At 37.3% G+C, this 14489-nt stretch overlaps 1 protein-coding gene across 1 annotated transcript; it reads left to right on the top strand.

Annotated features, from left to right (window-relative positions):
* The first annotated feature begins 6031 nt into the window (after positions 1-6031).
* LOC121390292 lies at positions 6032-12221 on the top strand. Its single transcript, XM_041522079.1, has 4 exons — positions 6032-6212; positions 7593-7955; positions 10503-10706; positions 11798-12221. Exons 2-4 carry the CDS (start codon positions 7634-7636, stop codon positions 12103-12105), a joined length of 834 nt encoding a protein of 277 aa, XP_041378013.1. The 5' UTR covers positions 6032-6212; positions 7593-7633; the 3' UTR covers positions 12106-12221.
* Positions 12222-14489: the final 2268 nt, after the last annotated feature.

Here is a 14489-nt window from a genome sequence, read left to right on the forward strand (position 1 = left end):
CGACTTTTGCTTTACGGTAAAACATTAAAAAAAAAAAAAAATTGCACCAGCACTGGGGGAGGCCCACACAAATATTGAGAGAGGAAACTCGCTGTCGCCACTTCATGGGCTACTCTTTTTCGATTAGCAGCAAGACATCTTTTATATGCACCATCTCACAGACAGGACAGTACATACCACGGCCTTTGTTACACCAGTTGTAGAGCACTGGCTGGAACGAGGAATAGCCCAATGGGCTCACCGACGGGAATCGATCCTAAATCGATCGCGCAACATGCGAGCGTTGTACCACTGAGCTACGCCCCCCCCCCCCCCCCCATTCGATCAAAAACGATGGCGACATTCGGGCAACATGAGCTGGACAGAATACTTTTCACCACGTATTTCCATAATTCTGTCGTGGTGAATTTTAGTTGTAGAAAGCAAAAATTGCATTTCTAATTTTAAGAATGTTCTGTAAAAGGATCGAATCTTTTTAGAACTGATTCGCTACCAAAAAGTCATTGAACCATTGCAGATCTTGTTTTAAAAAATAGGTCTGCAAAGTCCTACATAGAAGAACGAAAATAGTACATTGCAAAGTGATAAATTTTGTTTTATTAGTGTTCATTGTTTGCTATTATTTGCGATTGTTGATTATTGATTGCATCGTACAGTTGTTCATTGTAATGAAAGAAAGAAAGAAATGTTTTATTTAACGACGCACTCAACACATTTTATTTACGGTTATATGGCGTCAGACATATGGTTAAGGACCAGACAGATATTGAAGGAGGAAACCCGCTGTCGCCACTTCATGGGCTACTCTTTTCGATTGGCAGCAAGGGATCTTTTATATGCACCATCCCATAGACAGGATATCACATACCACGGCCTTTGATGTACCAGTCGTGGTGCACTGGTTGGAGCGAGAAATAGCCCAAAGGGCCCACCGATCATTGCAATGAATTATTACATTTGATCCAACAATTTGGTAATAACTGGTGTTTATATACATGTATATATTTTGAGCGAATACATAAGTATACAAAAATATAATTATTGTATAAAATGCCAAGCGGATGTTGCCGACAAATTTGCTGTCTTTGAACAACTCAGCTGTCTTTGACGGCCAAATCCAGTCAATTTGTCAGATTTTGTGGATTCGCCGATTTCCTAAGACTTTGTACGAGTTGAAAAGACAGGAATTAGTCGTGCTGAACGCAGCTCTGTTTTTACGTTATAAGCACATTGCAATTTCGATATTCTTGAGTTATATATGTAAAAATTGCGTATTGGATCGATTAATTTGCAGTTAAACCTAAAAATAACGAAATTTGTAACTGTGATATAGAACCTTTAATATCAAGGAATACACATTAATCATATTGCATTGGTTATTTTATTATATTATTCTGATATTAGAGGCGGTTGTTTACATTTTTGAAGTTTATTCCTTTTTGTTTGTTACATTTTCGGAATTATCTTTAAAAGATCTGTCCTATATCTAAGTGCTACTGATTTTTAAAACATTTTGTACAGTGTCAAGAGTCAAATTTGCTTTCACAAATAAACACAGGAGAAAGGTTGCACTGCTTTCAGCTAAATGCATCAGCTGTTAAAGATAAAAAATAAAAAACAAACAAGAAAACATTCAATATTTTGTTTTAAATTAATACACAGAAAAACTAAACCGTATTTTTTTTTACCATATATTATGACAAAACCAGACACAGGGTAGTGGAGAAAACCATTGAGTTTTGACATGCTGTTTATAAACAACCAATACAATCTACAGAATGCACCAAACACTGCCATCATAATTGTATTTAATAATAATTATAACATTTTATAACGGTTTATTAAATGGTATATATTGATGTTAAATGTAAAAATACGGGAACTGAAAAGGTAAACTTCACGTTACTTCGTTCATATTGTAACATTTCGTTAATATATGTACTGTAAATCGTATGGAACATAATGCCTACTATCCAATCTAATTAAAATTAGCTCCACTATTACATGTGGATCTAAAGACAGCCAGTTGGAGCTCATGTCCACCAATCAAAACCTTACTTGCAGAATCCTGCCAGTGATTTAAAACTAATTTGAAAACATTCCGAATTATCCTGAGGGTATACGACATGTTTCGTGTGAATTACGAATGCCTTAAAACATGTTTTATTTTATAAAATAAATAATTTGTAATGTAAAACTGAAGACTGATTTAGTTTTTTTTTAATTTGATAAATAAATAAATAATTTTTAATGTAAAATTAAAGACTGATAACCCACCCCGTACGTATTGGTATGGTTCGCTGTACTGCGGCCACTAAAATAGACTCGCCCGATATTTTTAGAATTTGTATGCTCCCAAATAACGTTATAAAAGGCGAAGTGTGATTGGTCAATATTTAAATTATTATTTACAGACGAAATGTTACCTGGACATTGGGGACTACGCAGTGTTGTTAGTTTTAAATCACTGGCAGGATTCTGCAACCAATATTCATAATCGGTGTTTAGACATGTTTACATGAGGAGACTAATCGGAAGTGTGACCAAACATTTTGGGCCGTTGTGGAATCGTAACAGTGTAACATGCATTGTTCAAAGAATTTCCATTAAATATTAAAGTCCGAGGGAGGGTATGCACAAGTACCCTAGCATCTTACCCCTGAATTATAACTCGGGGATCTTCTGTTTTCAACATTAATCGGGCGCGATGTAACTCAGTGGCACAGCACTCGCCTGATGCGCAATCGTCCGTTGGGCTATTTCTTTTTCGAGCCAGTGCACCACAATTGGTGTAACGAAGGTCGTGGTATGTATTATCCTGTCTGTGGGATGGTGCATACAAAAGATCCCTTGCTGCTGATCGAAAAGAGTAGCCCATGAAGTGGCGACAGCGGGTTTCCTCTTTCAATATCTGTGTGGTCCTGAACCATATGTCTGACGCCATATAACCGTAAATAAAATGTGTTGAGCGCGTCGTTAAATAAAACATTTTCTTCTTGAACATTAATCCTTATTTACATTTATGTTGTCTAAACCCCATACCAAATTTTCTCCAGCTGATCTGGTAACAACGTAGGTTAAGCATTTAACCCGTTTCATGTTTATTGTAGTCTTAAAGATATGTGTGTTTTCGGAGAACATGCTTTAAAAACATTAGGTAAGGTGAATCGGCTATTAACATATGTATACATGTATATATGTATGTATGTATGTATGTATGTATGTATGTATGTATGTGCTCTTTTCTCCTTCATGTTAAAAAGGAAAAACATATACATGTCTTGACACTGAAAAAAGAGGCTTAAGCGTGCTTGAAAAATATGATATATTACTACATTTAGAAATACGAAGACTGTTAAAACATGCGCATAAGAATATATTTACTTGTTTATTTTGCGTCATCACAATGACTTCGTCAAAACAATGTATAGTCGAACCAGTCTTTAAATTAACGGTGGACACAGAAAAATGGACTCAACACATGACTAGAGGGTTGGTCATAAAAGAGGGTTGGGTGAGGTTGGGTCAGGGAAATAAGGGGTACATACGATTGGAATATTGGTACTAAATATGAGCGAGGAACAGTGCTAATAAGTGAGGACACTTAATATATATATATATATATATATATATATATATATATATATATATATATATATATATATATATATATATATATATATAATATAATATAATATACATGCAGAAAGTCTGTTTTATCTTGTCCTGTCCCGATTGAACAATGCATCTTACCTACCAAAAAAAACCTGCCACAGATTTCTGTTTCGAAACCATGTCGTCGTCTGTTACATATATATATATCTTATTTATTTCATTTGTGCTGCCAGTGTTTTAGCTGTATAAGTACTATGTTTTTAAATTATTTTAGCGAATAGTCTCTCATAAGTCAGTATATAGAGTGGCTCATTACAATTTTATTAATTATATCGATTGTACATAATTTGTATATGCTGTATTAGTAAAACTGTCTTCTGTCTGTCTGTCTGTTTGTCTGTTTATATGCGTATTCTAGTGCAGGGCGCACATTAAGTCAATGCGTTTCATATAATGCAGGGCGAAAGGCTTCCCTCTATTTAGCAAATTTAAAATGGCGGGAAAATGTTTTATGTTGTTGAAAGATTTATTTTGTTAATAATGATGCAAGTACTTCAATCGGGATTTAATGAGTACAGTAAGTTATACATTTTTCGTTTGTGTGTCCATTTGTTGCACTATTTCGGTTGAGAAACGGTTGAAACATGGTGCCACAAGTTTTGAATACCAGCTATATATAGGGTATGTGACAATATTCGGACGTAGAAAGAACCACACTTTCTACGTCCCTTCGGACTAATGCGTATCCTACCGATGAGTAGATAAAAATATTGTCATTTTCTCAGAACCAATACCTTTGTATTTGACGGTGAATCTTTAAATTAACGGCGGATACAGAAAAATTGACTCAACACATGACTATAGGGTCGGCCATAAAAGGGGGTGGGGTGGGGTCATGGAAATAAAGGGTACATACGATTGGAATATTGGTACTAAATATGAGCGAGAGACAGTGGTAATAATATATATACTATGCTAGGCTTACTACAGTAGTTTCTTCAAACAGAATTATACAGTTTAACAGAGGTGCCCGCATCAACGTGTTGGACTGTATACATGTACATAACTACGGATATTCGCCGACAGCGCTCCGGGCACATTATTACCGTAAAGCAAAAGTCGTGCCAGCTTCTTCGTGGACTAGACAATGTTTTAGTGACAGATAACTACGTAAATCATCGTAACACATTTCGCCTTTTATGTGATGGTAAAAGCGACACGGAAATACAATGGACATTGTTACAAGACATTATACAATTTGCCTATAAGATAAATAATAATATAAAAAAATGGCATTACTTTTACTAAATGTTGAATACTAATTATTAACAGAAACAAATCTTCCCGCTCCAAACAAACCACTCCCCCCCCCCCCCCCCCGTCAACCTTTATTAAAGTATAAATTTAAAATGATGTCACCAACATGATGAAATGCTTAGTCAAGCTGCAATAATTATGTTTCGCAACATGAGTTATGTCCGACATTGTAGCACCTGAACCTAAAAATAAGTTTGTTTTGTTTAACGATACCACTAGAGCACATTGATTTATTAATCATCGATTATTGGATGTTAAACATATGGTAATTTTGACACAGTCATAGAGATGAAACCCGCTACATTTTTTTCACTAGAAGCAAGGAATCTTTTATATGTACCATCCCACAGACAGGATAGCACATACCACGGCCTTTGATATACCAGACGTGGTGCACTGGCTGCAACGAGAATTTGCTCAATGGGGATCGATCCTAGACTGACAGCGAATTAAGCGCTTTGCCACAGGGTTACGTCCCGCCCGCATGCATGCAATTCAAAGAATATAATCTTTACAAATGGGGGGGGGGGGGGGGGGGGGGGGTGGGGGGGGGGGGGGGGGACGTTACTCAGTGATACACCGCTCGCCTCATGCGCGATCGATCTTGGATCGATTCCCATCGGTGGGCCTATTGGGTTATTTCTCGTTCCAGCCAGTCCTTTGCAACTGGTGTAACAAAGGCCGTGGTATGTACTATCCTGTCTGTGTGATGATGCATATAATAGATATCTTGCTGCTAATCGAAAAAGAGTAGCCCATGAAGTGGCGACAGCGGGTTTCCTATCTCAATATCTGTGTGGTCCATAACCATACGTCCGACGCCATATAACCGTCGCTATACAACCTTCAAAGACTGGCTCTTTAACAGTTTTGAAAACACTGGCCGCAAGGTTTTTATGTGATGGATATGAAACTGCCAGGTCATGTTGTAATAATATTTCGTAGCTAACTTTATTCTCTCAAAACTGTTCTCATTTATCTTAGCATATATATTTTTTTCATGACGCACAAAGACATCTTATGGGCGATTCCTACCTAGCACGTCGCTAATTATTCGGCAACCTGTACTTAAATGAAAATAAACCTGTCACAGCAAAGGGTTATTTGTATTACGGGAGAGAGAGAGAGAGAGGGAGAGTGGGGAGGACATATTTAACAACACGAAATGCTAAACAGAAGCGTCAAGCATCACACAAGAATTTGATACTAGTTTCTGAACGGACTTCTAGCTTGTGAATGTTATGATCCAGTGCTTTGTACCAAACACCATCGTCGACAAAGTAAGATATTTTCGTAGTTTATGAAGTTTTGAAATCTTATTATCAAAGTGCCCATTTGATATGAATTACTGAAGGGTAAGAGGTTTGTTAATTAGTGTGCAGCTGTAAAAATTAGTGTTAATTAGTGTTTCTAGAAACACACGACAAACATCGTACTCATAGGATTATAACCATTGAAAGACATAAAATGAAAACCTGTTAGTATTTTCAATGAAACCACACAGATATCGTAGTTCTGTATTTAGTGTTTAACATTTTTAAATGCAGATATTACGTTTCAGTTTTTACCACTGAAAAATATTTCTATAAATAAAGTATTTTATAACATACCGGTATATGCAATATACTGAACGTATTAATACCGTGTGTAATAATACAATAGTCCTTTGGCTAGGGGTGGAGATGTCCCCCGTGTGTATGAAATGTGTCTCAAATTACTCTCTATATTCGTTAAGTACAGCGTGTAAGTGGATAAAAAAATGAGGGTGCACTTTGTGGAACCCGGAATTAACTGAGAAAATGACGTTGAAAGCGATAGCCTCCATGACCAAATTTAAAAGAAATATTTAGTGGGTAACTAAACTTGCAATAACTGTGTAACGAAAACTTATAGAACAGCACACAACCAGTGAAAATATTTGTATTAGGGCCATCTATGCAATGAAATAATCATTATGCAACTATTCTATTTAATTAGGTCACCAGAGGTCAAAATGTCATGAACATTAATCAATTCAGAAATCTTTAATACTGGACCAATATGATTCAATTTTCGACAAACAATGGTTCTTTATATAATTTTATTGCCTTAATTGTTTATAAACTGAGTAGCGGAATACAATTATATGTAATAAAGTAACTTTATAAATTTGTCACAGCCATGTTTGTAAAGGGAAAAGGTTGCGCCATTTTAAAATGTTATAAGAGAAACGATGTTTTAATAATATCACTGAGACTGAAATAAGTACATATTATACAGGTGTATATATATCAACAATATGTACCCTCCTCCGCATCACCATCATTATCATCATCACCATCATTATTATCATCACCATCATTTCTTTACAGCTAGGGGCGGGACGTAGCCCACTGGTAAAGCGCTCGCTCGATGTGCGGTCGGTCTAGGATCGATTTCCATTGGGCTATTTCTCGTTCCAGCCAGTGCACATGACTGGTATATCAAAGGCCGTGGTATGTACTATCCTATCTGTGGGATAGTGCATATAAAAGATCCTTTGCTACTAATGGAAAAAATTAGCGGGTTTTCTCTCTAAGACAATATGTCAAAATTACTAAATGTTTGACATCCAATAGCCGATGATTAATAATTCAATGTTCTCTAGTGGTGTCGTTAAACAAAACAATCTTTCTTTACAGCTGTGAAATTTTTTACACACTGAAAACGACGAAAACCCAAAATGGCGAAAACCTGGTTTCTTGCGGTTTTGCATTCACTGGCATGCATGCTCGTGCACAGTTCAGTCCAAGTGGATAATGCCATCTCGTACTTCGAACCAGGCGTGACGGCAAGCAGTTACTCAACGAAATTCCTGGATTTTATGTGCAGTAACATGGCAGACGGGACATTTCTGCCTCTGCCGTGGGACTGCAATGGCTTTATTCGGTGTGTCTTCAACAAAGCGAACTGGACACCTTGTCCACACGGATTGGTGCTGTCTCTGGTACACAATGTGTGCACCCACAAGTATGACCGTAACGTCTGCGAGACCAATTCAAAAGGTATGTGTATTGTTTTAATAATGAGCCTAATTCACAAAGGTCTTTTATGCTTAGACAACAAAATATCCTCTTTGCATTTGTATTTTAGCATTGCACAGCGAGATCGCAAAGTTACGAGAGTTTAGTGAATTAGGCCCCTGCCTTCTGAAAATTGCGAGAACGATCGTTTCGTTAGCGCGTTGCTCGCGCAAATCTAATTTTGCGTAACCTATTTTTTGTGCGCACAAAATTTGGAGCACCATTTACATGAATATAACCGGTTACACAAAAAGGAAATGGGTTACCTGCAGCCTGCAGCTGGGCCCATATTTTCGAAGCTCTCTTAGTGCTACGAAATAGTAAAACCATCGTAGGGTATGACGTCACTACAGCACACGCCATAGTGACGTCATAGCTTACGATAATTTTACGATTTCGTAGGCTAAGATTGCTTCGAAAATATGGGCCCAGGATTTATTTCTGCGTAACCGATGAATGGGTCACGCAGATTTTCAATTCTTAGAGGCCTGAATAATAACATATTATGTTGGTTTTTTTGGTGGATATAAACGAAGTAAAGGAACAGGCGTACAGGCTCCGCTTCGTATGTGCGTGTGTATGTTGGGGTGGGGTTGGGTGGCTGTCAATTTCAATGCTTTATTCACTCAGACCATATACATGGTACATGAGGTAATATAATAATATAACATTTACAAAGTGAGCAAGTTACATATACAGATAACATTTGGAGAACAAAGTATAATAAATACATAATATAGTAAATGCATGTACTCATGTTCATTTATAGATGACATTCTTGTTAAACCTTGTTTAATGTAATCACATAGTTTTATTAATACATGTTTACTCTGCTTATTAAAAAGTATATTCATTTTTTTAACATTTGGCTGTGTATAATAATAATTAGATAAATATAGTACTCTAATATCATTTAGTGTTTTACATTCAAATAAGAAGTGAGATTCGTCACCAATACAACCACTATTACATATATTACATACTCTTTCTTCCTTTGGTAAATTAGTCCATCTTCCTATTTCAACGGGTAGTCTGTGGTTAGCAAGTCTAAATCTGGTAAATACAATTCTCCGTTTCAAAGGGAGTATGTCTAGATATGGTTCATATGAATGTTCATTTTTAAATAATCTATAAATGATACCTTTCAGGATAATTGTTACCCAAATTATAAACGAAAATGTCCGAATCTTCATAACAATTACTTTTATTCATATTTACTACCAAACAACTACATGGATTACAAATTATATTGTGAGTAGAATGATGGAAGTACATAGTGGAAAGGTTTTAGGCCGGCTCATTTTGCTAAGACGTTTGTATTATATTACCCGAATGCGAAGATTTACTGGATGCTACGTCACAGGTCAGATGCGGGTCAAATCGACTGGATCAGTGTTTTTTCCCCCAGCGTTTTACAAAAAAGTCGCTATATTAATAATTCGAGTGGTATTTTTGTTTTTTATGTTTAATAATGTAATCTTTATGTGGTGGGTTTTTTATTTATATATACTGTGTATTAATAATGTGCCATGATTGTGGACCTTTAAACACCGGGGGGGGGGGGGGGGGGGGGGGTAATCACTCTGACCCCCTCGTATCGTACACTCACGAAAGATAATGTTTCTGTTTGCATTTTTTTAAAAAGATTATCTAGATTTTGAAAGGAGAAACCCATGTTAATATACGAATGGCTACTTTTTAGTTAAAGCCATAATAGGAATTATATGTTTTCCTCCACAGACAAGGTATTATGTGCCAACGCCTTTGATATGCTAACAGTAGTGGGGCTAAAGCTACAGTGGGAAGAAGAATAAGCAGGGTTATGACCTCTCACATCCATTTATGGACACTACATCGCAGGGCTAAATTGTAGTAATAGTAAATACATATATAGCTATTGTCCAATTACGTTTGGTTCTTTTCACGGAGGCTAGTACACAAAATGCTGTTATATGTCTATATAAAAATTAATATTCCTTGCTACTTTTCGTAAGGAGAAGCCTGTGGTTTTTGTATGAATCTGAGTAATCTTTTTTTCTCTTCATATTTGCATTACAGCCAAACAGCGAGTCAATATGCATTTTTACATTGATATTGTGTGTATAATTATGGAAATACATGGTAAAAAGGCCGAAGGCTAGCCAAAATATCTCTGTTGTTGTTGCTCGAATTTGATGATTTCCCCCCCCCCCCCCCCCCTTCCCCGTATCGTACGCTTATGATGACGGCTGATGGTCTCACTGTGCCACTGGAGTAGACGATATTTTGCTTTATAATAGTGTAAAAGTGTGTAAATATAAAAGTGTGCCCCCAACTTTTTGGCACCTTCCTACGCCACTGCACTCCCTCTTTCTCTCTCTTTCCACCTCCCTCTCTGTGCACGTGTGTGTACATACGTACGTACGTGTGTGCCCCCCCCCCCCCATCTCTCCCTTGACTAAATGTCGAATTAACCAAATAGCCATAGTTAAACATGTGCTGCGATGTCATTAAAACAAAATGCTATTCATGTTCTTTTTATCTCCACAGCGACCTGGCAGAAGTTCTGTAGCATGTTTCCCGGTCATTTCTTCCCGGACCTGAAGAACTGCGCTCGCTACTACGACTGCTCCCGTGTGTCCGACATGCGACAGCTCGAGTGCATCTACCCCAACCTCTTCAACGACAAGACGATGAAGTGCGACGACTACCGCCTCGTCAGCTGTGACGGACGACCGGCGCCGGTTTCTCCCTGTAAGTGTAGCGGTGGTTACACACCGGCCATGGTGGTGTCGTGGTTAAACCACCGGACATAAGGCTGGTAGGTACTGGATTCGCAGACCAGTTCCTCCAGTTCCAGATGATTCGGTAATATGGATCAATCATATACTCATTTACTGCATATATACATTTTTGCTATGTATATAGCCAACCCTCGTTAGCAGAGGCTATATACACGGCCGTCGTATATATATATATATATATATATACATATATATACACACACACACCATATATATACACACACACACACATACATACATAGACACACACACATATATATATATATATATATATAATATATATATATATATATATATATATATATATATAGCCACTAACCGGTCTCGGTGGTGTCGTGGTTAAGACATCGGACATAACGTTGGTAGGTACAAGGTTCGCAGCCCGGACCCAGACCAAGTTTTAACGACTCAGTGAGGTAGGTGTAAGACCACTACACCCTCTTCTCTCTCACTAACAACTAAGCCACTATCCTGGACAGACAACCCAGATAGCTGAGGTGTGTGCTCAGGACAATGTGCTTGAACTTCATTTGGATATAAGCACGAAAATAAGCTGAAATGAAATGGTGGTTACACGAGGGCGCCTTCAGGAAGACAATGTTTTTTCTCTGCGTTACAAAAACTTCTAATATACATAATATACATGTATATATAAAATCAAAATGAGTAAGATCTTCAAAACAAATTCTCAGTCACCGACGATTCGATTATCTCCTACCTGTGTTTGTTTATGTGTATGTGTGCGTGTGTGCGTGTGAGAGATAATTTGTGTGTGTGTGTAGGTATGTATAACTGTCTTTCAGAGAGAGAGAGAGAGAGAGAGAGAGAGAGAGAGAGAGAGAGAGAGAGAGAGATCGCGTGTGTGAGTGTGTGTGTGTGTGTGAGAGAGAGAGAGAGAGAGAGAGAGAGAGAGAGAGAGAGAGAGAGAGAGAGAGAGGGAAGAGATATAGATGTATATATTATATATATGTGTATATTCGTGTGTCTATGTGTGTACGTAATTCAACAATTAATTAATAATTTATCTATTTATTTCTATAGGTGAGTACATCCAGCACCACGTGTGTGATAACAACCTGTGTCTGCCGTGTGAGGAACGCTGCCCGAGTTGCCGGGGATTGCCCGATGGCTTGAACCCCATACCAAAGAGGGGAGACTACCGCTGGTATCTCAACTGTGACAAATGGAGAACTGTCCAAGTCTTGAAATGTCGAGAAAATGAAGTATTTTCAGTTTCATGCAGACAATGTATTAATCCTCAGACACAAAAGCGTACAAGTTGCCCCCCTAGTGCTGGAGCAATACCTCAAAATTCAGGCAAATTTCAGGCAAAATCCTGGCAAAAATGATAGAGATATTTGGGCAAAATATGCTAACCAGAGACCTTTTTACCATTTATTTCCATTATTCTATCCGCAAAATTAGTTGTAATTCATGTAAAAATGCGTAGTGATTCGTTTGCAACCCTATATAGCCATTTTGTAGTAATGATAATATGAATAAATTTTATTATCCAGATTCGGGCATTGTTGTTTAATTCGGGCAAAAAATCAGCATGTCACCCCTACAAAAATGGGAGCCCGTAAGCCTATGCTCAAATACATTTTTTGTTTACGTGTCACTTCAGGCCCGTAGCCAGCATTTCAAGTGGAAGGATTCGACTAGATATTTGCTGGGACCTTTTGGATATGAAGTTGCCTGAGGGCGAGAAGCGCCCGAACCTTATATGGGGTCCAGGAACATGCTCACACGGAAAAAATTTAATCTCCGAAAGACTAAAACGCGTTTTCCTGGCATCTGGAACTTAAAAATTTATATTTTAAAACAATGGTTTTTGACTATTTTGTAGTTGTTTTTTTTTGTGTTTTTTTTGTTTGTTTTATGTTAGATAATGAAATTCTAGCACACAGCATGAGTTAAGGGTATTGACTGTTAACTATTTTCGGCAAATCAATTATTGTTTATTATGGCCTTACTACTATGTACCTCAGAACTTTGATCCTTTAATAATGAACATGATTATGAAAAACGAAACACATTACCTTCATTAAAAAAAAAGTATCATCACGAATTCTCCGCCAACACATGCAGCCTCTGTTAAGAGTACAGGTGTAGTCATCAAAGGTTTTCAACAAAAGGTATTGCATTCCATTTAAGTTTTGTCACTTATGCGTCATATCATCAAAATGTCATCTACATGATGGCCACAAAACGTTTGAAAAATGACAGAAGAATATTGCTTGATATATATGTATATGGAATCTCTATATAACAATACAGGCATGGGTATAATTACTTTCAGTTGTTAACTTTTTATTTCTAACTTTGGTTGATAAATCAGTGGAAGGTGAACTGCTGCCGTGTCTTGTAATTATTGAATGCTACGAGGTCATCAATATAGCAGAAAGTATAATTAAACATTTTTGCTACATGTGAATTCCTTTGTTTTGATTTTACCAGATTAGTTAGAAATTCTTAATCCTGTACAGTGCAGCTTTGGCAAGAGTGCTAAATGACTAAGACAAACAAAAAATGTTTTATTGTAGAGTTGCAAAAGTACTTCCTGGGTGTGTTGATACGCTGCTTATATTAGTTTTATTAGTAAACGTTAACATTATCGGCAATAGGAATTGATTTGGTATATTAGAACCATTCGTGTACTCTCTGGTGGTCACGGGAATCCCTCGATCGTGATTCAATTAAAATATTTTGGATGATACAATAGCGAGGTTTGGTATTCCAAACGAATGTAATTTTTATTTATAAATAATATTTAGAGAAATAAGGCCCACTAAATCCGTGACTGAATGCCTTTAAATATATTTAAATGTTACGGAGTGTTTTATATAAGGTGTTCGTGTAGGGGCGGGACGTAGCCCAGTGGTAAAGCGTTCACTTGATGCGCGGTTGGTCTAGGATCGATCCCCGTCGGTGGACCCATTGGGCTAGTTCTCGTTTCAGCCAGGACTCCACAGCTGGTGTAACAAAGACCGTGGTATGTACTATCCTGCCTGTGGGATGACGCATATAAAAGATCCCTTGCTGCTAATCGAAAAGAGTAGCCTATGAAGTGGCGACAGCGGGTTTCCTCTCTCAATATCTGTGTGGTCTGACGCTATATAGCCGTAAATAAAATGTGTTGAGTGCGTCGTTAAATAAAACATTTCTTCCTTCCGGCGTTCGTATAGATGGTGACTTACAATCTGGTAGGGGCGGGACGTATCCCAGTGGTAAAGCGCTCGCCTGATGCGCGGTCGAACTGGAATCGATTCCCGTCGGTGGGCCCATTGGGCTATTTATCGTTCCAGCCAGTGCACCACGATTGGTATATCAAAGGCCGTGGTATGTGTTATTCTGTCTGTGGGATGGTGCATATAAAATATCCCTTGCTACTAATGAAGAAATGTAGCGAGTTTCCTCTCCATGACTGTCAAAATTACCATATGTTTGACATCCAATAGCCGATGATTAATAAATCAATGTGATCTAGTGATGTCGTTAACAAAACAAACTAACTTTTACAGTCTGATTTTTACTATTAAAGATGATGTAATTGCCCTGCCTCTACCTTAATAATTTTTTATTATACATGTATATGCTTTTATTTAGCTATTTGTATAATAATAATAACAACAATTATTATTAATGTCGAGATAAAATACACAACACGAAGGAATCATATTACATATTTATTACAGACTTCAATTTTATATACATGTTACCTACTACATAT

The sequence above is a fragment of the Gigantopelta aegis genome, chromosome 3 (assembly GCF_016097555.1).
Source record: "Gigantopelta aegis isolate Gae_Host chromosome 3, Gae_host_genome, whole genome shotgun sequence".
Taxonomy (NCBI): Eukaryota; Metazoa; Mollusca; class Gastropoda; order Neomphalida; family Peltospiridae; genus Gigantopelta; species Gigantopelta aegis.